Source organism: Peromyscus maniculatus, chromosome 23 (assembly GCF_049852395.1).
Source record: "Peromyscus maniculatus bairdii isolate BWxNUB_F1_BW_parent chromosome 23, HU_Pman_BW_mat_3.1, whole genome shotgun sequence".
NCBI classification, from domain to species: Eukaryota; Metazoa; Chordata; class Mammalia; order Rodentia; family Cricetidae; genus Peromyscus; species Peromyscus maniculatus.
This window is the reverse complement of record NC_134874.1, coordinates 53,219,247-53,245,964: the sequence shown is the minus strand read 5'-3', so window position 1 is coordinate 53,245,964 and position 26,718 is coordinate 53,219,247. Positions and strand designations below refer to the sequence as shown.

The following is a 26,718-nucleotide window of genomic DNA, read 5'->3' as shown; positions in this document are numbered from 1 at the left end:
GCTTCAGTGCCTAAGCCCGCTTGGCACTAGGTGATTAGATCTTTGATGTGGGAGGGCAGACATCACCTTGAGACTAGTGAGTGCAGCAGGCACCACACCTGGGCAAGATCAAGCCACTCAAAATCCCAGCATGGAGCGGGGGAGGTGATCGTAAAGTCGCACCCTAACTGAGCCGGGAGAGAAACAGTGAGGTTTCTTCAAGGATTCAGCCCCTGAGAGGCAGGGCTATGCATGATGCAGTGACCCACGCATATACTGACAGGACCCATATACTTACTGACTCAGTGGGTCTTAAAAAATAATAATAAACTTAGCAGGGCAGTAGTGGCACACACCTTTAATCCCAGCACTTGGGAGGCAGGTGCAGGCGGATCTCTGAGTTCAAGGCTAGCCTGGTCTACAGAGGGAGCTCCGGGACAGCCAAAGTTACACAGAGAAACCTTGTCTCAAAAAATAATAATAATAATAATAGCCAGGCGGTGGGGGCACACGCCTTTAATCCCAGCACTCAGAAGGCAGAGGCAGGCGGATCTCTGTGAGTTCTTCAGGCCAGCCTGGGCTACAGATTGAGTTCCAGGAAAGGCGCAAAGCTACACAGAGAAACCCTGTCTTGAAAAACCAAAATAATAATAATAATAATAAACCATAAATAATAATAAACCATGACATTTGGAGGCAATAGTGGAGGGGCCTAGAGAGGAATTGGAGGGACAAGATCGGATGGTGGACTTGATCAAAACACATTGTATGCATGTATGGAATTCTCAAATAATCTTTAAAAAGAAGAGACAACCTATGCACTCAGGAATTTTTTTTTGCAAACTACATTAATAGATGAGGAGTATCTAAAACATGAGAACTCTTACAACAAAATAACAACAATCAAAACAATTGAAAACGAAAACAGAGTACCGAACCAGACACATCTCTAAAGGTAATGTAAGTACCACCAACAGTCACATGAAGTATTGCTCAGTATTCCTAGCTAAGGAATGCAAATTTAAAACAAGGTGAGATATCTCACTACCACGAGGATAGCTATTTTTTTAAGGGGCGGGGCTGCAGCGGTGGCTATGTGGTCGACAGCGTGCACAGCTCTGGAAGGGGAGCGAGCGATTCTCTTGGCTTACGACCACTTATACCTCTAGCTGCGGGGAGATCCAGTGTCTCTGGTTTCCTTGTGCAGCTGCCTCCACAGTGTACATACCCTCGAGAGCCCCACATGAGTACACGTAATGAAAATAAAATCCTTCAAACATAGTCAGGAAATGATGAGACTAGAAGATAGAAGGAAGCCCGATCCACGGCAAGGAATGTGGACTCACACAGGCTTTGTGGTAACAGTATGGAGGAGGCTGAAGAAATAAAAACTAGTTATTTTATGACTGAGGAATCAGCATTCCAAAGTATATGTCCAGAGGAGAGGGGAGCCCCACTTCATTAACACATCCCCAAAATTCCTTACAGAATTATGTACAGTAGCCCAATCCAGTGATATGTAGACTAAAAATGTATAAGATTTCCTATTTGTGTGTGTGTGTGTGCACCTAAAGAGGCAATCAGATCCCCTGGAGCTGGAGTTACAAGCAGTTAGGAGCCACCCAACATGAGTGCTGGGAACTGGACTCAGGTCCTCTAGAAGAGCAAGAAGCAGTCTGAAGTGCTGGGCCAGCTTTCCAGCCCCCACAGAGTGGAATGTTATTTCTCCCTAAGAATTCTCCTGGTGGTGGTGGTGGTGGTGGTGGTGCACACCTTTAATCCCTCTCCTTATATCCCAGCACTCGGGAGGCAGAGGCAGACAGATCTCTGAGTTCAAGGACAGCCTTTTCTACAGAATGAGGTCCATGACAGCCAAGACTACACAAAGAAACCCTGGCCGCGCGGTGGTGACACACACCTTTAATCCTAGCACTTGGGAGGCAGATGCAGGCGGATGTCTGAGTTTGAGGCCAGCCTGGTCTACACAGAGAGTTCCAGGACAGGCACCAAAACTACACAAAGAGAAACTGTCTCCAAAAATGGGGCCCATAATAAAATTTCAACACTTGGGGAAACAGAGGAGACAGGAGACTCTGTGCGTCAGAGGCCAGCCTCGTCTACATAGTGAGTTCTAGGACAGTCAGGCTGTCTCAAAACAAGTCGAACAAATGACAGGGTCTTTTTTTTTTTTTTGACAATTATATTTGAGTACTTATGTACCAAATTTCACTAAATATTCTATAGATAATTTCATTTAATCTTTAAAGTAAACTCTTTTTCTTTCTTTCTTTTTTTTTTTTTTTTTTTGGACAGGGTTTCTCTGTCTAGCTTTGTGCCTTTCCTGAAACTCACCCCGTAGCCCAGGCTGGCCTCGAACTCACAGAGATCTGCCTGCCTCTGCCTCCCAAGTGCTGGGATTAAAGGCGTGCGCCGCCGCCACCACCTGGCTTAAAGTAAACTTGTAACTTAGGTATTACAGTTTTACAGCAGGAAAAACAGCAAATGAGACTCTCTTACACACAAACACATGGCGCACGCCTTTAATCCCAGCACTCGGGAGGCAGAGCCAGGCAGATCTCTGTGAGTTCGAGGCCAGCCTGGGCCCAAGTGAGTTCCAGGAAAGGCGCAAAGCTACACAGAGAAACCCTGTCTCGAAGAAAAACACACAAACACAGACACTTCAGTAGCATAACAAGAGATTTGAAAGCCAGCCACCTTGTAAAGAGAAATTTATTTAGTTCACAGATTGAGGAGCTAGGAATCCAAACAGGATGTCACTGGGGCTGGCAGTGGCCCACCTTAATGGGAAGCCTTGTGTCTCTGCACAGACTCTTCTCCCTCCCCACCAATGTCATGGGACTCCGTCCTTAGGGCTCTGATGATTTTAATCACTTCCCAAAGGTCCATTTCTAGACACCACAGTCTGATTAAGTTTCTACCCTCTCACGGCCATTAGTGCAGGATTTAGAGGAAGAAAGGCCTTCATGAGTTCAGGGAACTAACCACGGCGGCATTCCACTCCTGGCTCTGACTCCTCCCACACAAAAATGCCATCCAATTGTCCCAAATTGTCTTAACTCATGGCAGCATTGGTTCACAAGGCTCACCAGAGACAACCGTCAACCTCTTGTGGCCGTGAGCCTGGAGCACAAAAAAAACGAGTTACCCGCGAAGAGACCCGGGTGCGGGACAAACACAGCATACACAAACCTTCCTATCCCTAAAGGAAGGGACGGGCTAGCGCGGCCAAAGCAAAGCCAATGGGGCAAACATCCCAGACCTCCACGTCACCTTCTCTGCTGCGGGGCTTTGCTGGCCTCAACCCTTGCTTCCGTCCTCACAGGCTGGAGTCTCCTTTCCGAAGCTCTCCCAGGCTGGCCCCTCCATGCTGGGAGCTCTGTGGCTCCGGGTGTTTCCATGGCAGCCCTAACCCTGTAACTCCGGTAGGCCTTGCGCTGGAGGGGCCTCTGGGCCTCAGCTCTGTCTGGACGTTTCTGCTCGGCCTTGCCTCTGTGTGGGCTCTCTGCAATGATTCTACTTCTGGGGTAGATCCAGGTGTTCCCTGAGGTCTAGAAAGGAGTCTCCATGCTCTGTTGGGCTCCACCCTCACAGCTGCTACTTCAGGTTGCAAGCTGATGTTCTCGGCTTTCAGAGGCCTGTGTGTCACACTGCTTGCAGCTTTCTGTGGCTGGTGTTTGAGGACACTGGTATCAGTGCTTTTCTCCCAGGATCTCCAGTGTGGCTTCACTTCCACAGCTCCACGAGGTATCACCTCATCAGATCCTTTCCTCAGAGACTCCCTCCTGAAGGCAGCCATCTTCCTGGCCTCCCATGGTTTCCTCGTTAGCTGTGCTGAGGGCTGCTGAGACTTTGTAACTAAGTTCTTCCGGCCTGCAAAGTCTCCCGTACAGGAACGCTGCCACGGTCTGAGGTTTACAGGTGCTGCATCCGGGGCCTTGGGAATCATGACTGAGGTCGAGGATCTCTTTGCCGGCAAGCAAGATTCCCCCGTCTGCATCGGGGCTCCTTTCTGGGATCCCCTCCAGCCATCCCTTTTATTGCCAGGATTCAATACCAACAACATCCGTCTGTCCACTGTAATGTTCTTGACCAGGGGCTGTTGCGGCCAGCCTTTCCTCTTTAGACCCTGGTGGTTCCTCCTCTGCCTAGGCTGCTCTGTTTCCCTTTTAAGAAGCTCCGTCTTCAAATCGTCCCTTTGCTCTCTCATTTGACTGTAAGCCATCAGGAGTAGCCATGCAGCAGCCTGGATGCTCTTCTGTTTCGAGAGCTCTGTTGCCAGACACACCAGTTGGTCACTGGGAAGTTTGGCCTTCCAGGATGCCTCTGGACAGGGACACAAGGAAGCCAGACTCTTGGCCACAAGGTAACAAGGATGGCCTTTACTCCAGTCCCCAAGAGAATCCTCATCGCCATCAGAAACCGCGTTTGCATGGCCTTTGCGGTCCACATCCCCAGCCGCGTTCTGCTTCCCTGATCCCTCACCCAGACTGTCTGCGGTGCTGACCATAGCCGGCTGCTCCAAACACTTCCGTCCTCTCCCTTTTAACCAGTCCCAAAAGGTCCTCCACACGGTCAGGTACAGAAACAGAAAGGGCCACATCTTCTGTAAAGAAAAAAAGGTCTACTTAGCTCTCGGGGGTCTTTGGAAGTCCAAAAGGTATGTTGAAGGTACTGGCTGCCTCACAGCATGGCGCCCACGGGTAACTCTGTGTCTGTTTCTTGCTCCCCTGACCTTATAAGGCCACCAGGAGTCCACAGGCCCCCACCCTACCCTAAAGCTTAATCTAACCTTATTTTCCAAAGGCCTTAGCTCTAGAGACAAACACACCCACCCTCTTAATACCAGTAACATAAGACCGCAGATTAGGCCGTACTGGTACACACCTTTAACCCCCAGGCAGAGGCAGGAGGATCTCTGCGTTTGAGGCCAGCCTAGTCTACATAATGAGTTCCAGGACAGCCAGGTCTATACAGAGTCCTTCCTCATCTTGAAAAAAAATTAAAATTAAAAGACAGGGATTTTGGCAGCAGATAAAGGTGCTTAACGCCAAGCCCGAAAACCAGGGTTTAATCCCCAGGTCCCATGGTGGAAGAAAAAGAGCCAGCTCCGAAAAGCTGTCCTCTAACTTCTACATATGCACTGTGGCATACACACATTCAAACACATACACCCAAAAATACATGTAAAACGATAAAAAGACCAAGAATTATGCTTCTGTATGAGTTCAGAGGGACAGACATTACACACGGTTACCCACAGTTACCGTCTGTCTAAAAATATCAAATGGAAATAAATAACTTTTGTTTAGACCTATTGTTATTGTTACTGTATGTTTAGTTTGTGTTTGTTTTCTTTTCTTTTTTTTCCCAGACAGGGTTTCTCTGTGTAGTTTTGGTGCCTGTCCTGGACCTCGCTTTGTAGACCAGGCTGGCCTCGAACTCAGAGATCCGCCTGCCTCTATCTCCCGAGTGCTGGGATTAAAAGCGTGTGCCACCACCGCCTGGCCCTATCTCTTTCTTTATGATGTCCTTTCTAGTTAAACCGGGTCTGGAAGGACTGAGATCGAACCCAGGGTCATGTGCATACAAGGCAAGCCCTAACACTGAGCTACATCCCCAGCCCAAATGGGAAACATTTTAAATGATGTCTCTCTTCTGAGGAGAGCATCCCAGCTGCTGAGACGGAGTGATTCAATGCTTCTGACAACCCAATCCTTGATATATGCCATGTAGGTCCGTGGGGGTTTTGTTGTTGTTCGGTTTTGTCTTGTTTTGAGGCAAGGTCTCACTGGGTAGCCCAGGCTGGCCTCAAACTCCTGGTGAGCCTCCTGCCTCATACTTCTGAGTACCAGGATTACAGGCATGTACCACCATACCCAGCTCCCTTTATTTATACAGATATTAAACTTCTGCTTAACCAGACCCTCATGACCAAATTCCTTTGAAAAGGTCATGCCAGCCTGTACCTAAATACGTGGCATTTGTTCTAAACAGCTGCTCAACATGTCCAGAGAACTGAGTGACCTGAAGAGGAACCTGAAAGAGGCTACTGCGGCCATCGCCACGGACCCGCTTTACATCGAGGGGGCGTGGTCAGAGCCGACCTTCACCTCCACTGAGGCAGCCATCCAGTCCATGCTGGAGTGTCTAAAGAACAATGAACTTGGCAAGGCCCTGCGACAGATCAAGGAGTGCAGGTGACTCTGTTCTTCCTCCCGGGGACGGTGATGGGAAACATAAGCGTCGTCCTGACCCTGGGCTGCCTAGGGATGCACTTGCCGAGGTTGGGATGTCTAGACATCTTACCTGTCTCCTCTTTGGGTTTCTGCAGCACCCGAAGGCTTACCCACCGGCCCAGAGCTTACATGTTACACGTATTGGCTTTGGTTGTGAAAGCTGAAGAACTTCACAATGTACCCCCACATAATTTCAAACTAAACGGAATGTACATTTTGGGTTTGTTTTAGATAGTCTTCACATACATCAGAACTAGATGGCTATAGCAAATAAGAGTATCAGATTCAGAGCTCAGTGGTTACAAGCACTGGCTGCTCTTCCAGAGGACCCAGGTTCAGTTCCCAGCACCCACATGGCAGTTCACAACCACCTGTAACTCCAGTTCCAGGGGATCCGATGCCCTCTTCTGGTCTTTGTGAGCACTGCACACATGTGGTACACATAAATTCATACAAGCACATGTACACATAAAAAATACCATTCTGGTATTTTTTTTATCAATAATAACCAACATTCTAAAACTGATTATAGCAATATTTGGACAACTCTGAATAAACTAGAACCCAAGGAGTTATGTGCTTTAGCTGAACCTATCAAATGCTGTGATAACATCTCAGTAAAAAGTTTAAGTATATCTTTATACTAACCCAGACTCCTACCTCCCAACTGGGTGCCTCTAATCTCCTCTGTCCTTTCTCCACCACAGAAGCCTGTGGCCCAATGACATCTTTGGAAGCAGTTCTGACGACGAAGTCCAGACACTACTGAATATCTACTTCCGTCACCAGACTCTGGGACAAACGGGTACTTATGCCTTGGTGGGTTCTAACCAGAGCCTGACTGAAATCTGCACCAAGCTGATGGAACTGAACATGGAGATCCGAGACATGATCCGCAGAGCCCAGAGCTACCGGGTCCTCACTGCCTTTCTCCCAGACTCCAGTGTCTCTGGCACTAGTCTCTGACAGGAGCCTCCCGTCCCCCATGGTTCCCAGGCCCGTGCTGCCATGCTGGGGCGACGTCATTCAGTGTCTTCTCAGCCTTCGCAAGGCTTGGACAGAGTGTTCTCCCTCTTGTTACCTGTAGGACTCTTCCTAAAGAAGATTACCCAGCTTCCAATGTGTAGCAATACTGTCCACACAGAGGCAGCCTAGGGCCTTCTGAGACAGACTCGACCCATCACGCTGTGCGGCTGTCCGTCACTGGGCAGATGCAACCCACTACTGAAGAAATGACTTCCGTTGCATTACCAAAGCTGACCGCGCTGAACGATACTGTCCTTTCTGGAAAGAGTTTTAGATTGGCAAAAGTGCAATGTTTTTCTTCACATGAAAAAAAAATTTATATTCTAAGACTTGTACATTCGTTCCCTTTCTCCTAGTTTTTTTTTTTTTTTTTTGTGGGATTTTGTTTGTTGTTTTTTTAGTGGGCTGGAAAGGGGGGCAGGCAGAATGAAGCTGGCCACTGAAAACCTGTAAGACGGTCAAAAGCTGACAGCCTGTGTGCTTGAAAAAGGAATTGTAAATGGACTACAACTTAATGTACACTGTATCCAAACGAGGCTGCTATGGAGTACCTTTCTTACGTTGCTAGGCTACTGTTTCTGAAAACCCTGGATCTCTCTGCACCAGGAATGATCCAGATGGATTCTTTTAAAGGATCTAGGCTGCTTTTTACAAGAAGGTTGCTTTAATGAGCGTTATTTATACTACAGAAGAATGAGTGTCCGTTTGAATTCACTTTGCCGTTTTGTAGAAAAACAAATTATTCACATGAATCCCGAGTCCTTTCATCCACCATGCATGCATCTTTTAGTAGCCATTTGGATAGCCAGAAGTAGAGTCCTAAAGGGAAGATATGAGTTGCCACTTTAAGAATAATGTCATATTTTATTTGTAATATATGTGTAAAGGGCCATTCTTAAAGTTTCTTCCTTAAATCCAACGCTGTCAAGTGTTCGATGTGGGCATGTGAATCTGTTGCGCATCCAGAGCATATTCAGAGTTTACCTATGTAACTTATTCACTGTGTAAATACATTTAAAATTTTTGTGATGTAATCTTGATTGATAATTCTGTTCAGAATTGCCTTTAGACTAAAAAAAAAAAAGACAAAATACATGTTGATCATGGATTTTATTTCTAGTTAATTAAAATATTTGCCTTTGACACATACCTGTAGTTTTGCACATGGCTGTGAGGTATACTGTGTACTTGTATTCTGTGGTTGACATGAACGACCCACACTGCAGATGTGCAGGGCATGGCCCCTGAATCCAGACAGAAATACAATCTTCTTGGAAGTAGGCACCAAAATAAGAACATGGCTTTTCTTTATAGATATATCAACTTATTGTTTTACATGTGTGTGTGCCTGAATATGTATATATGTTTGTATGTATGTATGTATGTATGTGTACCATGTACATGCAGTTGCCTGTGGGAGCCAGAAGAGGGCATGGGAGTTACAGTTTGGTTGCGAGCACCATATGGTTGCTAGGAGTAACACTCTGGTCCTCCGGAAGAGCAGCAAGGGCTCCGACCTGCTGAGCCGTCTCTCCAGTCCCTGACCCCTTTTTTTATTTCTTTTTCAAGACAGGGTTTCTCTGTGTAGCTTTGCACCTTTCCTGGAACTCCCTCTGTAGACCAGGCTGGCCTCAAACTCACAGAGATCCGCCTGGCTCTGCCTCCTGAGTGCTGGGATTAAAGGCGTGCGCTGTCACCGCCTGGACTTATTTTTTGATTTTTAATTCTGTGTGCTTTGGCGCCTGTGCGTGGGAATGTTGCCCCTGATTACATGTACCTGCAGAAACCAGAGGTGTCTGGTCCCCCTGGAGCTGAACTTCAGGCGATTGTGAGCCACTTGACACAAGTGCTGGGACTTGAACTCGGGTCCTCTACAAGACCGACATGAGCTCTGACCACTGAGCCAACCCTCCAAACCCAAGACGGTAGCTGTCAATCATCTCTTCTTGACCAAAGAGGAAAATCAAAGCTTGGAACGGTAGCTCACGCCTGTAATTCCCACACACAGACACCACACGTACATTCAATGAGGGTGGGGCTTCTGTGACCCCAAAATGCCCTTCTTTAGAGAAAGAAGTTTCTCTTCTCTAAAGCACAGGTTTTAGAGAGTGTGTCAGCCCCGCTCCCCACTCTGCCTCCCGTCCCAGTCTCCATGCACTGCCCACTGAGTTCTCCAGGTTCGAGGTGGGCTCCGCGCTGCCCAGTCCGCCTCGCCTCTGTCTACGCCACTCCTGAAACGCCCTCGTCTCCGCTTTCTTCCTCCCCTTCCCTGTGCCTCTTCCACCTCTGTGCCGTTGCTCAGTGGCGGGCTGCAGGGTCCCCGTGGCACTGAGAGCTTCTGGGGACATGCTAGATCTTCAGTGCCACAGACCCCAGGCCTCCTGAATCAGAACCTTCATCCGATCCGCGGTCACCAGAGGACCCCTGGGACATTAAAATTTCAGGCTTCTTGCAGTAAACCCTAGTGTATCCCAGGATTCTGTGACGTGCTTTCTTAGGTGATCCCATCCAAGCTCATGACTCCAAATACTATTTCTCTCATTTCTATCCCTGAGACACAGAAATCAGCCCACAGACAGCTTCTGCTTGGGTGGATATCTCAGATCCTTCAAACTTAATATGTTGAAGGCAGAAACTCACTCTATCCCATTAAAAGGATCCACCAAAATAAAACGTAGGGCTGAAGAGATACGGAGTGGTTAAACAGACTGCGGTTTGGTTCCCAGCACCCACACTGTGGCTCACAGCCATTCATAATTCCAGCCCCCGGGGATCTGATGCCTTCTTCTGGCCTCTGCGGGCACCAGGCACTCATGTGGCAGATATATACATACATGCAGGTAAAACGTCTATGCAGAAGATAAAACTGAAGGTTAAAACATTTAAGAAGCTAGAGAAATTATCTCAGCAGTTAAGAACATCAGCTGCTCTTCCAGAGGACCAGAGTTCAGTTCCAGGCACCAACATCTTAGAGCTGGCAGCCATCTCTACCTCCAGTTCAGGGGACCTGACGCCCTCTTCTGGCCTGCACAGGCACTGCATGCATGGGGTGTGTAGACATTTCTGCAGGGAGAATATATAAAATATAAGTAAAGGTTAAAACATTTGTTTGTTTGTTTGTTTTTGGAGACAGAGTTTCTCTGTGTAGCCCTGACTGTCCCGGAACTCACTCTGTAGACCAGGCTGGCCTCAAACTCACAGAGATCCGCCTGCCTCTGCCTCCCAAGTACTGGGATTAAAGGCGTGTGCCACCACCCTCTGGCCCTGGCCCTAAGGGTTAAAATTTTTTTTTTTTGTTTTTGTTTTTCAAGACAGGGTTTCTCTGTGTAGCTTTGGAGCCTATCCTGGAACTTGCTTTGGAGACCAGGCTGGCCTCAAACTCACAGAGATCCACCTGGCTCTGCCTCCCGAGTGCTGGGATTAAAGGTATGCACCACCACTACCCGAAGAGGGTTAAATTTTTAAGTGGGCCAGTGATGCATTATTTAGCCAGAGAGGCACCATGCACAGAGATTAGTGCCATCCCCTAGGGCTGTGTTGGTCCTCGGGGAGTGTGTTCACTACGGTGACATTCATCTTGCTAAAACAATGTCTCACAACATAGTCTCTCCCCCTTACAATGCCGGCCATTCTAGTTCATGGCTCCTACAAACGCCACTCAAGGTGTTGTAGCGTAGCCAAAAAAAGCTTCACAAGAAGCCACGCAGCCTTACCTCCCTGGTCTTAAACTTTCTGCTTCCACATATGAGAGCCAAATAAACCTCTGTGTTTTATAAAGTACGCAGGTTCGGCTATTTTGTTACAGTAACACAAAACAAGTGACGCATTGGCTCCTTTTACACTCATGCCACCAAGAGACAGGAACTATTAGCTTCATTTTATAGATGGTGTGGAACGGCCCAAAACAGCTTGACCACACAGCTGCCGTGACAGGCTTAGACACAGCTTCTGTGACAGGCTTACTGGCGGGCAACACCCAGATCCAGGGAAAGCCTTAAGCTGATACCACCCAGGGATCCACCCAGGGATGGGGAAGTACCCAACATCCCAAACATTAGATAAGGTGGCCAGATGTCCCTGAGTCTAGCACACACCTATTTTTGTTTTACAGAGACCTCTCATCCCAAACTCTGCTATGATAAAAACTCTGCCCCACCTGAGCTCAGGGCTCTCTGCTCTCACCCTGTGTGGGACAGACAGACCAAGCCCCAGAACTTGAAAATAAAGGTTCTTTGCTTTTACATGCAGGACTCAGTCTCCATGGTGGTCTTTTGGGGGTCCCCAAGATCTGGGCATAACAACAGAAAAACTGAGACACAGAGACCAAATGACTTACCCATGACCACACATCCCTTAACTACTAAAGCCAGGACTGAAGCTAGATAGTGTGGTCCATGTGCCAACTGGTATAAGTCTCGGTGTCACCCACCTCCACAGCTCAAAGCAGGCATCTCAGGGTCACCTTCTTTTTCCTCCATCACCCACTGCCAACCCTTGGACATTTCCAAACATCATCCAGATTTATAGACTCCTTTTCTAGCTCCATAGCTACCACTCCCCCCCCCCCCAAGACAGGGTTTATCTGTGTAGTCCTGACTGTCTTAGAACTCAATCTGTAGATCAGGCTGGCCTCAAGCTCCACCTATCTCTGCCTCCTCCAGACTGCTGGGATTAAAGTGTGTACCACCACCACCTGGCCATAGCTGCCAGTTTTGCCCAAGGTGTCATTCTGCACATGGGTCTGTTCACTTCCCAGCCAGTCTCCCGAGTTCTGCCTCACAACCGTGAGGTTTTTAAGTTAAACGCCTCCTGTCACTGTCCTGTTGAAATCCTTTCGTAGCCTCTTGTGCTCTGGCTTCGGTCTTCTTCGGCCCTGTGCCCCACGTTGGCCCTGGAATGTGTGTGGTGAGAGTACCCCATCCCCTTAGGACCCTTGCTATCGCTGTTCCCTTGAATCAGACCCACCCCCTCTCAGCCGCCCTCATCTCGAGGTGTCCTTTCCCATGCTGTCTCCGTCTTGAGCCTACGTTTCCTACATCCTGTACTGCGAGCCTCATTCGAGAGAAAACGTAAACATAGTCAGGTTTTCACAATCAGGGAGTAAGTCCTGGCCAGCCCAACTTCAAAGCCTAGCTCTGCTCCATGACCTCTCTGCCTCCAGCTCCTCCCCTAGAAGATGTTAGTGATACCCTGTCTCTCTCGAAGACAGAGGGAGGAGAAGAAAGGGAAGCTGCGAATCCCAGCAGGAGAGCGAGTCAGAGGCCACCCGGGGCAAAAAGGAGGCCTTGTCTTAGAAACAAAAAGCTGCTGTGGTAGGGCACAACAATGTCTAGCACATGCTGGGTGTTGCTAGAATTACTACAGTGGAAAGCGAGGACCTTGCCCCTGTCGCTGGGTTCCTATTGACTGCAATTCCAAGCTCAACAAAGTTGGTCACACATTTAATCCCAGCACTATGTAAGCAGAGGCAGGCAGAACACTATGAGGTTGGGGCCTGCCAGAAACCCTGTCCCAAAAATATGTTGGTCACTTTAAAAAAACCTTAGTTGTTCTGTTTGGTTTGGTATTGGAGACAGGGTTTCTGTGTGTGGCCATAGCTGTCCTGGAACTCACTCTGTAGACCAGGCTGGCCTTGAACTCAAAGATCCACCTGCCTCTTTCTCCTCCCTCTCCCTCCTCTACTTCCTCCTCCTATTTTGAGACAGGGTATCACTATGTAGACAGACTGGCCTTGAACTCAGAGATCCACCTGCCTCTGCTTCCCAAGGGCTAGGATTAAAGGTGTGCGCTGCCACACCTGGCTTTTTCTCCTCCTTATTCCTGTCAGTAGCTACCATTTCCAGTATGATTTTGCTGTTTCTACCCAGGAATCACCCATTAATGTGTTTCTCGTGGTCTAGCTCACATGCATTTATTTTATTCTACTCACATTGTACAACTGTTTCCAACCTACCCCAAAGGCAAAAGCTTACACCTTTCGCCATCGTCCAGTCAGAACCGACTTGCGCAGAGGCGCACCCCACTGCCAAGTCTATTAACCAGACACCACGGCTGCTGTCACAGGATGTAAACATTGCTACAGGAGAATCTCTTGTCTTTGCAGCGACCGCAAAGTTCCTGGCGATGTGGCCTCCTGATATCAATGTGTCTTTTCTTCTGAGGACAGGAACAACAGGATTTTGAGCAGGTCTTTGGGAGGCAAAGTTTGGACAGTAACTGGTCAATTAGTGTTCCAAGTGTGGCCCCCCCAGCTGAAAATATTCCTTCCCTCCCCCTTCAGCTCATAGCTGTGTCCTCCTCCCAGTCCTGCAGCAAGCCCAGCCCAGCTCCCTTCAAAAGCCACTGGAGTGATCACAGAAGCCATTTAAGAGAACGTCACCATGCCAACCCAGGCAGCAGTCAAATGTGGTGACGGCGGCGGTGGGGGGGTGGGGGTGGGGGTGGGGGTGGGTGGGTGGGGATTCTTAGTGTGTCTGTGTGTAGTTTTATGTATGTGTAACCAGTGGGGATGAGAGGCCGTGTGCAGTGATCATTTAATTCAAAGACGGGAGAGCTATGGTCTCAACCCGGGGTCACTTTACTCCCTAGGGGATGTGCTGACAAAGACTTGACACAGTTTGAACTCTTGTTACAACTAGGAAGAAAGGACCTTCTGAGGAAGCTCAGGTCACCTCTGATGAGTACACATTATATATAAGATCCATGGGTATTCAGCCATTGAGGTTTTTTTTTTGTTTTTTTTTTTTGTTGTTTTTTGTTTTTTTGAGACAGGGTTTCTCTGTGTAGCTTTGCGCCTTTCCTGGAACTCACTTGGTAGCCCAGGCTGGCTTTGAACTCATAGAGATCCACCTGGCTCTGCCTCCCGAGTGCTGGGATTAAAGGCGTGCGCCACCACCGCCCGGCTCAGCCATTGAGTTTTACATTATTCATTTAGCGTGGGGGTGGGTGGGTGGGGTGGGGTGTGACTTGAATGTGGAGGTCAGCGGAACTAGGTTCTTCCCCTTCCGTCATTGTGGGTCCTTGGAATCAGGTCAGGCTCCTTTGCCTGCTGACCCATCTTGTTGGTCCAGGAAGCTAAAGTCTTTTCTTCCTGGATATGGACCGTTCTCACTGATATTTAAAGCCACACCCTTCAGTCAAGAGCCCATCCTAAGGAGCCTGGCACAGTGTCCCAGCACACCTTCCCAGTCAATGCCAACCTTCCATGCACACCGATCCACCTTCCGCCTCACAGAACAAGGCAAGGTTTACCTTCTGCAGAGGGCAGAGAGCTAGCACTTGCATTTTCCAAACGGGAGTGTTCAGTTCAATTTACTGAACATCAGACAACAGCCACATCCTCCCTCCTCTAGTGAAGGGGCGTCCTTCCTTACAAATGAATCCCTAGATGGGGTTGTGCTTGGCTGGCACCGTTCCAAGTACCTCAGGTAGATTAATTCACTGAATTATCCCCTTTCTTTATGAAAGAAAAAGCCACACCACACCAGACATGGTGGCACACACCTTTAATCCCAGCACTCAAGAGGCAGAGCCAGGCACATCTTTGTGAATTCGAGGCCAGCCTGGTCTACAGAGCGAGATCCAGGACAGGCTCCAAAACTATACAGAGAAACCCTGTCTCGAAGGAAAAAAAGAAAGAAAAGAAAGAAGGAAGGAAGGAAGGAAGGAAGGAAGGAAGGAAGGAAGGAAGGAAGGAAGGAAGGAAGGAAGGAAGGAAAGAAGGAAGGAAGGAAGGAAGGAAGGAAAGAAGGAAGGGTGGGTCAGCCCAAATGAAGTTATTGTAAAGCTAGAGCTCTGCTTCTCTCTGTAGTGGAATAAATAATACTCACCAAGCCTCCTGGACAGCTAGAAAGCTGAACCTAAAACAGATCTTTTTTTCTTAAGATTTATTTATTATATATACAGTGTTCTGCCTGCACGCATCCCTGCAGGCCAGAAGAGGACACCAGATCTCATTACAGATGGTTGTGAGCCACCATGTGGTTGCTGAGAATTGAACTCAGGACCTTTGGAAGAGCAGCCAGTGCTCTGAACCTCTGAGCCATCTCTCCAGTCCCCTAGAACAGATCTTAAAGACAATGGAAGACAGCCAGGGCATTATGGAGAAAACACAGAAATGTAAGTGATCCTAACTTAGGGACTGCTTTAAAAAATAAATAAAAGCTTTAAGATATGTCTCCTCACTGGGCGGTGGTGGCGCACACCTTTAATCCCAGCTCTTGGGAGGCAGAGGCAGGCGGATCTCTGTGAGTTCAAGGCCAGCCTGTTCTGCAGAGTAAGTGCCAGGACAGCCAAGTCTACAGAGAAACCCTGTCACAAACAAACAAATAAATATGCATATGAAGAGACAGAACAACACACTCGAGAACAAGAGGGGAGCAACAACAGCCCCATGGGGGATGAAGTTAATGGATGGAATCATCTGACACTAAATTTTAAAAACTGTGCTTAAAATGGGAGTCACAGTACATGCCTTAACCCCCGCATTTCATGAGGTAGAGGCTCGCAGATCTAATTCCAGGCCAGCTCAGAAGTTGTCTCAAAAACAAATTTTAAAAATCACATGAAAATAACTACCCTTGCAGGATGATGGTAGCACACACTGATAAGGCAGAGGCAGGAGGATCTCTGTGAGTTCCAGGCCAGCCTGGTCTACAGAGTGAGTTCCAGGACAGTCAGAGCTACACAGTGAAACCCTGTCACAAAACAAACAAACAAACCAAAAACAAAAACAAAAAATCAACAACAACAAAAAAGAAAATAACTATCCTTGCTGAGTGTGGTAGCTCACACCTATAATCCAGAACTTAGGAGTCTGAGGCAGGAGGATTTCCATGAATTCAAGGAAAACCAAGGCTATATAATGAGCTCCAGGCCAGCTTGGACTATGGAGTGAAAACATCTCAAAAATCAATGAACAACAATGCTTACTATGTTGAGGGAAAAGAGTCCAATATTTCCAACAAAGATCTCAAAGTTCATTTTGTTTTTTGAAATTGTCTCTCTGTGTATCCCTGGCTGTATTAGAACTCACTCTGTAGACCAGGCTGGCCTCAAAGTCACAGAGATCTGCCTGCCTCTGCCTTCCTAGTGCTGGGATTAGTTCTGTGAATAAAGTCATGTGCCACGCTCCCTGATCAAAGTCACTTTTTTTTTCTTGTTTTTTTTCAAGACAGGGTTTCTCTGTGTAGCCCTGGCTGTCCTGGAACTCGCTTTGTAGATCAGGCTGTCCTGGAACTCACAGAGATCCTCCTGCCTCTGTCTTCTGAGTGCTGGGATCCAAGTTACTTTTAAATGAAAATTTGAGAAGAGAAAAGTCCATTTGTTTCATTGATTAGTCTGACAGAAAATTAGGAAGAAGTTGAGTTAATAATTAGACACAGAAAATGGGCCGATGAGATGGCTCAGCGGGCAAAGGCACTTGCCACCAAGCCAGAGTTCGATCCCCAGAACGGATGGTAGGAGGAGACAGTTGTCCTCTGACCTCCGCACGTTTTTCTCAGTGTCTACGATCACTTTTATTGTAATATAATTAAAAACCATACCATTTAGAAAATGCCAAGAAAAATATCTGTACAAGATGCAATTGTATTTGGATAAAACCGGCAAGTTCTTGCTCACAGCCCAGAGAACACCACGGAGGAAACCTAATATATCGGAATGGATGTTATGCCGTGCTGTTCGGCCCACGATTTGACGGCTCTCAGAGTTAATCTAAAGCTGTCAGTGTTTGCTACTAGTTGTGAAATTTCATCTCAAAACCATTAAGAATTCTTGTGCAGGGACTAAAGTGATGGCTTCGTGGTTAAGAGCATTGACTGCTCTTCCAGAGGACCCGGGTTCTATTCCCAGCACCAACGTGGAGGCTCATAACCGTCCATAACGCCAGTGCTGGGGGAATCCAAAACCCTCTTCTGATCTCCATGAACTCCTACATATAAAAATAAATAAATACGAATTCTCATGCAGCCTGAGTGCTCACGCCTTTAATCCTAGCACACAGAGGCAGAGGCTAGAGGATCTAGGACAACATAGAGGGACCGTGGCCCTATCCACCCGCCTCCCCAAAAAAAGAGTCGTTATGCATCTACTATTTAAATTATTAAAATATGTTTATTTTACATGTATGTTCATGTGCCTGTGTGAGTTTATATGTAGCACATGTGTGCAGGAGCATGTGGAGGCCAGAGGCATCAGATCCCTGGGAACTGGAGTTACAGATGGTTGTGAGCTGCTCAATATGACTGCTAGGAACTGAACCTGGGTCCTCTGCAAGAACAGTAAGCACCCGTAACCACAGGTCAACCTCCTGCCCTTATTATCCAACTTGTTAAGTCTACTGTCTTCTCCTCGGTCCAAATCTTCTGAACCAGTTTGCAGTGTTACCTGCCTCTATACCATCAAGTCAAGGTGAGCTCGAAGTCTTTTACTTCTCCGTGTAATTTTAACTTATCATATGGCTGAGGAAAAAGTTCAATCAACGTGTCCTGGTCCAACACACATGCATCAGTATCAGCAACTTTTGTCCATCATCCTACTCTAAGATCCAAAGGGGCGGGGGATATTTTTCTTTCAATATTTTCAATTGCAGATTGTTGATGATCCGTGTTTTCATGGATTTCTTGTAACCACTGTCACTAGGTCATTTCATTTTTCCAATTTTTTTTTTTTTTTTTTTTTTTTTTGGTTTTTTGAGACAGGGTTTCTCTGTGCAGCTTTGGAGCCTGTTCTGGAACTCACTCTGTAGACCAGGCTGGCCTCAAACTCACAGAGATCCACCTGGCTCTGCCTCCCAAATGCTGGGATTAAAAGCGTGTGCCACCACTGCTCGTTTTCCAAAATTCGAAAACCTTTGATATGGTAACCTGCCCCCACCCATACAACCCTACGCACGCACGCACGCACGCACGCACGCACGCACGCACACACACACACACACACTGCTATGACCACTGCTGCCTTGGGTATGATCTACCCACCTCCAGCCCTAGGAGTCAACCACAAAGGAACATATTGTAAGTGAAGGACTCTGCTCTTGGGATGAGGATCTAGCTCAGGGGCAGACCACTTGCCTGGCTTGTACCAAGGCCTTGGATTCAATCCCTAGTATGCTCTCCCCTCACAGTAACTTTTTTTTTTTTTTTTGAGCTGAGGATCGAACCCAGGGCCTTGTGCTTCCTACCACTGAGCTAAATCCCCAACCCCATTTTTTTTTTCTTCAACAGAGTTTCTCTGTGTAGCTTTGTGCCTTTCCTGGAACTCACTTGGTAGCCCAGGCTGGCTTCGAACTCACAGAGATCCGCCTGGCTCTGCCTCCTGAGTGCTGGGATTAAAGGCGTGCGCCACCACTGCCCGGCCCCACAGTAACCTTTAAAAAGAAAGATTTACTTAATTTTATTTATGTGTATGTGTGTGAATCTGTGTGTATGTATATATAGACATATGCCTGTGGGTGCCCATAGAGGCCAAAAGAGGGAACAGGATCTGGATTTACAGGCAGCTGTGAGGCACCCAATGTGGGTGTTGGGAACCAAACTCTGGTCCTCTGGAAGAGCAGCCAGCAAGTGCTTTTAACCACTGAACCTTCTCTCCAACCCACAAAAAACTTCCTGACTACAACAATCATTCATTCTTGAACTAAGACAGTTTTCCACTCCACAGTTTCAGATTCCACACAACCCCACACCCAAACTCAAAAAAAAAAAAAAAAAAAAAATCCTTTTTAAAATAGAAAGTCAAAATCTCATCTAACTCAGAGACTTTCCAAACATTGAAGACACCATGAAGTTCAATCAAGATTTAACCTATAAATCTGACTTCTGGCAGCCTATCAAACCTTACGTGGAGTAGGCATTGTGGCTTGCAGGACGGGAACACCACCTTCACAAAGGTTAAGCCATGCCATGAAACATGCAAAACAGCCCAGCATGAGGGTGGTTAACTGTCAAAAGTCAGACGTTCGAAAGACACTCTCCACAATGACACACTACAGAGGCAGCTTTCTGGTTTTGTTTTGGCTGTTCAGACAGAGCGTCAAGAAGCCCAGACTAGCCTCGAACTCCTGAATCTGCTCCTTTAGCCTCTCGTCATGACTGCAGCCACGATGGCTCATGCCTGGCTGACACAAGGAAACTTACAACAGTGGATCTTCTTCCTCTTTCTCTCAAAAAAAAAATGGAATTTATGCTTTTATTCCTTTTCCTAGACTAATCTAAGCTTTCACACTTACAGAAGATCTAGTATCCCCGTGCCAAGAACCAGGTCTGTAAGATCCAAACCTTTGTGATGGAAGCTCCACGCAGACAAATGGAAATATGGCAGATAATCAAAGCATACTGTGTGCTTACCTGACACTGGATTGCTTCCACTCTGTAAGGATTAAATTTCTTTTGGCACTTGCAACAGAGTTGTTTGAAATAAACCTAAAGAGAAATTGGCCTTTTTAATACAAGCTGGTATGTGCATTCATTTCCTAGGTTCCCAGTTGCTGCAGGTTTTTTTTTTAAATATAATTTGCTTATTGTTTATTTTTTGCTCAAAGTTTTGTGTATGCGTGTTTGCATGCACACTGAGTATGTGCAGTACCCACAGAGGTCAAAAGAGGGCGCAAGATCCCTTAGAACTGGAGTTACAGGTGGTTGTTATCTGCCATATGGGTGTTGGGAACAGACCTGGGGTTGGCTCTTAACTGCTGTACCTCCTCTCCAACCTAGCCCCCAGTTCTTTTGATACAATGTGTTCCTTCACTTTGGTACTTCGTGTCTTGTATGTAACCTCTACTCTTGAGGGATTTTTTCCTTTTTTGTTGTTTGTTTTGGTTGCCACCCCCCATATGTCTGTGTACCATGTGTATGCATTTTCCAGAGGAGGCCAGAAGGGGGCATTGGCTCCCTTGGGACTACAGCTGGCTGTGAGTCACCATGTAGGTGCTAGAACTCAAACCCGGTCCTCTTAACCAATGAGGCGATTCACCAGCCTATACTTTGAGGTTTTAAGCTCTGTGAGTTCCATCAGTTATTTTCCATTTTCCTCACTTGTAAAATTGAGAGAGCATTACTTTTTCTATAGTCCCGATGACTATTCAGCAACACACAGAGAACCATAGTGGGTACTCCTTAGGAAGTAGCTGTTGCTAGTTTTGTTCAGTGTGCAGGCCAATTCCTCCTTTTGTCCCACTCATTTTGCTCTGAAATGTCTAATTTCCCACTTGAATTTGGTTCCTTATGGCTACCATCAGCATCGTCTACTTTCTAGGCTAGGAGACAATTCTCCTGGATATTTTCTCCCTGGTTTACTTAGCAATGTCTCAGTTTTCTGTTTTTATTGAGAAAGGGTCTCCACTATGTAGCCCTGGCTGGCTGAACTTGCTCTGTAGACCAAGGTAATTTCAGACTTGCAGAGGTGAACTTTCCTCTGCCTCTAAAAGCCGCCATGCCTGGTCTTTCTGTTACTTTAAAGCGGTGGTTCTCAATCGCCCCCCAGGCATTACCCGTCTCTGAATATTCCAGAATGCACTTCTTGAAGTGAGTTCTCTAACCTGCTCTTTGTACCCCAGTACTTTGGGAGGATCTGAATTCAGCCAAACAGTTTTCCTTCTGGTGAGAAAGGGATAGGAAGTTAACTTGGTTTTAAATTCTAACCAGGTGTGAAGACACAAACCCATAATCCCTGCAGCAAGAGGTTGAAACAGGAGAATCAGAAGTTCAAGACCAGCCTGTGCTACCTGAGGCCCTGCCTCAAAAGGTAACAAGAAATTCGAATAAAACAGAGTAAAAGCTCCAGCCGCCCTCAGGCTGGCTCTCCTCCTGTCCAGGGGCTGAGGGGTGGCTGCCCAGAGCATAGACCAAGCCCCAAACTGTAAAGAGCTGACTCTCTTGCTGCCAGAGGCACAGGTGTGGAGGACAAACGTTTCAGGCTTTGTGGAGTCTAGCCAGTAGGCAGGAACAAAAATCACACTTCAAGAAAAGAAGCAGGGCACAGGTTCCCAGCACTCAGAAGGTAGGGGCAGGAGTCTGAGAGTTTGAGGTCAGCCTGGTCTATATAGGAAATTTCAGGCCAGCCAGGGCTACATAGAGACACTCTGCCAAAAACAAACAAAAGTTCAAGATCATCCTCACCAGTTATACAGCAAGCTTGAGACCAACCTGGGCTTCATGAGACCCTAACTCAAGGAAAACAAAAGAAAGGAAAATGGCCAGGTTTCCAAGGACTAGTAAAAAAAAAAAAATGACTATATTGAAAGTAGTCAATAGACACCAATACAAAAATAGCCTGATAATGAATTTAGAAGGCATTATCAGCAGTTTTTAGCAAGAAGTTTAATGTCTCGACAGAAAATGCCAGATTTGACATCTGCAGAGATGATGAAACCCTTAAAAATAACCTTATACTATCTTGGCACAACGGCACACACCCTTAATGCCAGCAGTTGGGAGGTAGAAACCAGCAAAGCTCTGTGAGTTCCAGGCCAGCCAGGGCTACATGGTGAGACTTGGTCTAAATAAATAAATAAATAAATAAATAAATAAATAAATAATAGTGACCAAAAGACACTGTTAGTTCAAAGTAATTTATACTTTTAATTTATAATTTATACTTACACAGGAAGTGAAACATGCAAAGAACTCCATCAATAAACAATGTTAAGAATAGCCTAAGTTGATAGGGAAAAAAAATAGGGGAGCTCCCTAGAGTAGATGAGGACACCCAAATTTACCCATGACAAGAAATATGTACGTAGGAAATTAAGTTTATAACAGTATTTAAGGCACAAACTGTTACCTAGAGAATCACATTAGACCTGTGTGACTAGGCTCAACTGGAAACGGGATTTTTTTTAGACTATTTACTAGACACTGGAGAGGATTTTGTCTTGTTTTGTTTTGAGATGGGGTCTCACTGTGTAGCTCTGGCTATCCTGGAACTCACTCTTGTAGACCAGGCTGGCCTCGAACTCACAGATCTGCCTGCATCTGCCTCCCAAGTGCTGGGATTAAAGGTGTGCCACCACCGCCCAGCCAGCTTATTTGTTTTTGGGATGTGTGTGAAGGTCTTTTTATGCAGCCTAGGCTGGTCTCGAACCTGCTCCTTCCCGTCCCAGGTGCTGCAGTTACGGGCTTCTACGCTACCACTCCTGGTAGTGCATCTATTTACTTATTCATTGACAGTCCCACTAAGCAGGAATGTCAGTATAAAATCCATCACTGCTGCCTGTCAGCAAGGACGCCAAGGTGAAGGGGTGGAAACCCAGTTCTCCTGCTAACACCTGTGCCTTCCAAGCCTCGGTGCCCCTCCCCCACGTTTGCTTACTTTATTGGTACCAGAGATGCACCACACGTAAGCACTCTCCCATCTGGTCTTACAATCTTTACAGTGAAAATAGCCGTACTTTGGCTCCAAAAACTGAAAATAAAGAGAAACGGGAGTCTATTACTACGGGGGTAGGTTGGGATGGGGTCTAGAGCCTCGTTTCCTAACTGACAGCCTAAATGAAACAACTGACTTCCTGGGCCTCGCTTTCAGCTACCCTCTATGCAGCTCTGTTCATTTAGCGTCTGGGCTTCTCAAGGATAACGTTTTCAGTCCATTTCCCACAACACCAACGTCTCCCAACATAAAAATCCAGGTTCACCTTTCGCACACTTGAAGCTCACTGTCCCCTCATCATCACTGGCAGAAGTGACAAGACTGCTAAGTGAGGATCCACACCCTATCATACCAAAACTTGAAAAACATCCAGACCATGTAGACAAAGTACAGGCTTCCAGAACTCCACCTTCCTCACCAGAGATAAGGTAGAAATGAGCCAGCTAGCACTCACTGCTCTGGAAATGAAGCGGGAAGGATGGTGCTGGGGAGGAGGGCTTAAGTAGTGGCCTGTGACTGTTTCCACCTACCAGCTTGCTTTTCCCATGCCGAGGGCTGGGGGCATCTTCCTCCCCGACTTCCTTCAGCTGTGGGAGGTTCTCCTGCTTGTCACCATCTGGCTTCGTCGATGTGTATGGACTGGCCGTAAGCTCTAGGCTTTCCCTGTGTCCCTCCTCCTTGGGCAGCTGGACCAAGGCTCTCCTCCAGGAAGCTTCTGGGGGCTTCCCGAGGCTGGATCTGTCCCAGAGGGAGCCGCTGTAGAGGGTCTGAGGTCCCAGTGAGCACTGCACCGCCTTGTCCACCCGAAGGCTCACCTGCACAGCCACGTCCTTAGTGTTGGCCTGGCAGAGCCGCAGACTCAGGTTGGGGTTCATCCGGGTGAGAATGGCCTGAAGCTGAGCCCTCTTGTAAGGGTAGACGCAGGACTCAGAGGCATTTGCTGGTAGTGTAGGCCCTGGCCTGGCTAGGAAAACAGGAGGGCCCAGGTTTTGCCTCCAGTCTTGCTGTTTACAGTGTCTCCAGAGGCCAGGCTGGCTCACAGGCAGAGTGCTCCCATAGCCTTGGTGGAAACTGTACGGAACTTGGACAAAGCGCTCCATTGGAGTAGTTTCCTCCTGGAGTTTGTGTTCCTGATTTGCTCCCCACCCCCGACCTCTCTCTTCCTCCTTGTCGATCTGGTTCGGGTTCACCCAGGTTTCTTCATTTATTCCAGAGTGAGAGCTGCCCCCTTGGCTCCTTAATTGAAGGAGGGAGCTAGCCATGTGACTCCTAATTGTTTTCCTACCTTTTCAATTTGCAGTTCTCCACTTTTTTTTTTTCCCCCTCAAGGCTGTTTTTTATTTCTGTCTTCTCCAGCAGGAGCTTTAATTAGTTATTTCATTCATGGATTCTCTTGGTGACTATTTTGGTGATCTGGTATTGGTAGGTGGGAATGTAAATTAGTATAGGCATTATGGAAAACAACACAGGACTTCCTCAGGAATTAAAAATAGGAGGGCAGGAGAGTCGGCTCGGTGGCTAAGAGGGCACAGTGCTCTTGCCAACTTCAATTCCCAGCACCCACACCGGGTGGCTCACAAACACCTGTAACTAAACTAGCTCCAGAGTGCCTGATGCCTTCTTTGTGGCCAGCATTCACATACATGCACACAGATAGAGACACGCAATTTAAAAAACACATCAAATATATATAGCAAAAAATATAAAAAATATAACAAATCTTTAAAGGAAGTTAGAAGTACAAATGACCTACCAATCCAACTATTTGTATGCACGCTCAAAAGAAAGTGAAATCTGGAAGTTAAGAGATTCTGTGTTCCATGTTCATCCAAGAGTCAAACTATGGAAGCCACCTAAGCATCAGGTGACAGATAAGTAAAGAAATGGTCATATCTGGGGATTTCATTTAGTCATTAAACAAAAAAAGAGAAAGCAGGTATGGTGCTACAGGTCTTGTAATCTCAGAACCTGAAAGGCTGAGGCAGGAGACTCACAAGTTTGAGACCAGCCTGGATGCACATCCAGACCGTTTTTTTGCTTGCTTGCTTGCTTGCTTGTTTTTGTTCTGGATGAACCTGAAGGACATTATGTTAAGTGTAATAAGCTAGACAGAAAAAAATTATTATGTGATCTCATATATAAAATCTAAGGAACTCAAATACATAATCACCAGTGTGGAGGGGGGCGGTATTGGTCAAAAGGCATGAAGGTGCAATTAAGTGGGAAGAATGAGTCTAGAACTCTCAAGCACAGTATGAGGGCTGTAGATGAGTGAGTGAGTTTAGAACTCTAAAGCACAGTATGAGGGCTGTAGATGAGTGAGTGAGTTTAGAACTCTAAAGCACAGTATGAGGGCTATAGATGAATGAGTTTAGAACTCTAAAGCACAGTATGAGGGCTGTAGATAAGTGAGTGAGTTTAGAACTCTAAAGCACAGTATGAGGGCTATAGATGAGTGAGTTTAGAACTCTAAAGCACAGTATGAGGGCTGTAGATGAGTGAGTGAGTTTAGAACTCTAAAGCACAGTATGAGGGCTGTAGATGAGTGAGTCTAGAACTCTCAAGCACAGTATGAGGACTATAGATGAGTGAGTCTAGAACTCTCAAGCACAGTATGAGGACTGTAGATGAGTGAGTCTAGAACTCTCAAGCACAGTATGAGGACTACAGTTACTGTTGATGTAAAAACACAGCTCTCACCTCAAAACAAACAAGAGTCAGTTTATTCGGGAGGCAAATTTGAGTCATCATGGCCCAGAAACACAGATTTAGGTTACTCCACCAAATTCTATGTTTCAATGTGGAGGCAGTTTCATGAAGTATCTATAGTTACAGAACAAAGAAAGTCATAAATTAAGGCATTTGTAAAAATACATTGATGGGGATGGAGAGATGGCTCAGCCATTAAAGGCTAGGCTCACAACCAAAAAACACAAACACAAACAAAAACAAAAAACAGCAACAACAACAACAAAACCTTGTTAACAGAGAGACAGGTTACAGACAGGGATAGATCTCAGCTACAGGCCTCAGGTGCTATCTGATACCATTCTTGGACCTTTGGTTGATACGGTTTTGTTAATACATTCCAATGTTTTTTTTCCCCCCATCTGTTCATTAGGATATTAGGTCCCACACCACAGAAGTGGGCAAAGAATACATCTCTTGTGAACTAAAGACAGCATGAGATAATTTTTTTTTTTTTTAACACAAGAGGCTTTATTTTTTTTTTTAAATTTTAGAACTTGTTTTTAAATGTAATATTTTTATTTTCTGAAATTATAATTACATTATTCTTCTTTCTCTTTCTTCCCACCACTCCCTCCCATATATCCTCCCATAGTTCTCTCTCAAATGTGTGGCCTCTTTTTCTTTAACTGTTTGTCTGTCTGTCCTATCTATCTATATCTACCTACCTACCTACCTACCTACCTACCTACCTACCTATCTTCTTAATCATTCATCTGTCTGTCTACAACCTGCTCAGTCTTTGTAAAGTTATTCTTTTTTTTTTTTCCCCATATATTTTTTTTTGTGATATATATTTTTTATTTTACAATACCATTCAGTTCTACATATCAGCCATGGGTTCCCCTATTCTCCCCCCTCCCACGCCCTCCCCTTACCCCCAGCCCACCCTCCATTCCCACCTCCTCCAGGACAAGTCCTCCCCCGAGGACTGTGATCGACTTGGTAGAATCAGTCCAGGGAGGTCCAGTCCCTTCCTCCCAGACTAAGCCAAGTGTCCCTGCATAAGTTCCTGGTTTCAAACAGCCAACTCATGGAATGAGCACAGGACTTGGTCCCACTGCCTAGATGCCTCCCAAACTGATCAAGCCAATCAACTGTCTCACCTATTCAGAGGGCCTGATCCAGCTGGGAGCCCCTCAGCCTTTGGTTCATAGTTCATGTGTTTCCATTCATTTGGCTATTTTTTTTCAATAATTGAGTAAAACTGAAATTTATTATATGCCACAGTCGTCCTAGGGACCTCCATGCTATATATATAGCCTCTATGGTTCTATGGGTTGTGGTCTGATTGTTCATTTTATATCTAGAATCCACCAATGAGTGAGTACATACCATAACT

The 26,718-nt window shown here is 46.5% G+C and overlaps 2 protein-coding genes across 7 annotated transcripts in view; one reads left to right on the top strand and one right to left on the bottom strand.

Annotated features, from left to right (window-relative positions):
* Positions 1 to 8,409, top strand: part of Fry (FRY microtubule binding protein) — a 394,509-nt gene extending 386,100 nt beyond the window's left edge. For all 6 annotated transcript variants that reach the window (XM_076560830.1, XM_076560829.1, XM_076560825.1 and 3 more), the window contains 2 exons: positions 5,995 to 6,197; positions 6,944 to 8,409. In XM_076560830.1, the coding sequence (XP_076416945.1) occupies positions 5,995 to 6,197; positions 6,944 to 7,202 (462 nt within the window). In that variant the 3' untranslated portion in view covers positions 7,203 to 8,409. The remainder of the gene's footprint in view (positions 1 to 5,994; positions 6,198 to 6,943) is intronic.
* A 4,757-nt stretch (positions 8,410 to 13,166) lies between these two features.
* Positions 13,167 to 25,889, bottom strand: Zar1l (zygote arrest 1 like). Its single transcript, XM_042268216.2, has 4 exons — positions 23,121 to 25,889; positions 22,572 to 22,671; positions 19,610 to 19,684; positions 13,167 to 13,451 (listed from the first exon to the last, which is right to left on the bottom strand). The coding sequence occupies exons 1-4, from the start codon at positions 23,888 to 23,890 to the stop codon at positions 13,320 to 13,322; spliced, it is 1,077 nt and encodes a 358-aa protein (XP_042124150.1). The 5' UTR covers positions 23,891 to 25,889; the 3' UTR covers positions 13,167 to 13,319.
* Positions 25,890 to 26,718: the final 829 nt, after the last annotated feature.

Excerpts from the sequence above, each read along its gene's own strand:
- Zar1l (XM_042268216.2), bottom strand. The coding sequence starts at position 23,890 with ATGGCTAGCTCCCTCCTTCAATTAAGGAGCCAAGGGGGCAGCTCTCAC. Across the intron at positions 19,685-22,571 it reads GCATCTCTGGTACCAATAAA|GTTTATTTCAAACAACTCTG; the intron begins GTAAGCAAACGT and ends ATTTCTCTTTAG. Across the intron at positions 13,452-19,609 it reads TGGAAGCAATCCAGTGTCAG|ACCTGCTCAAAATCCTGTTG; the intron begins GTAAGCACACAG and ends TGCCTCCCAAAG.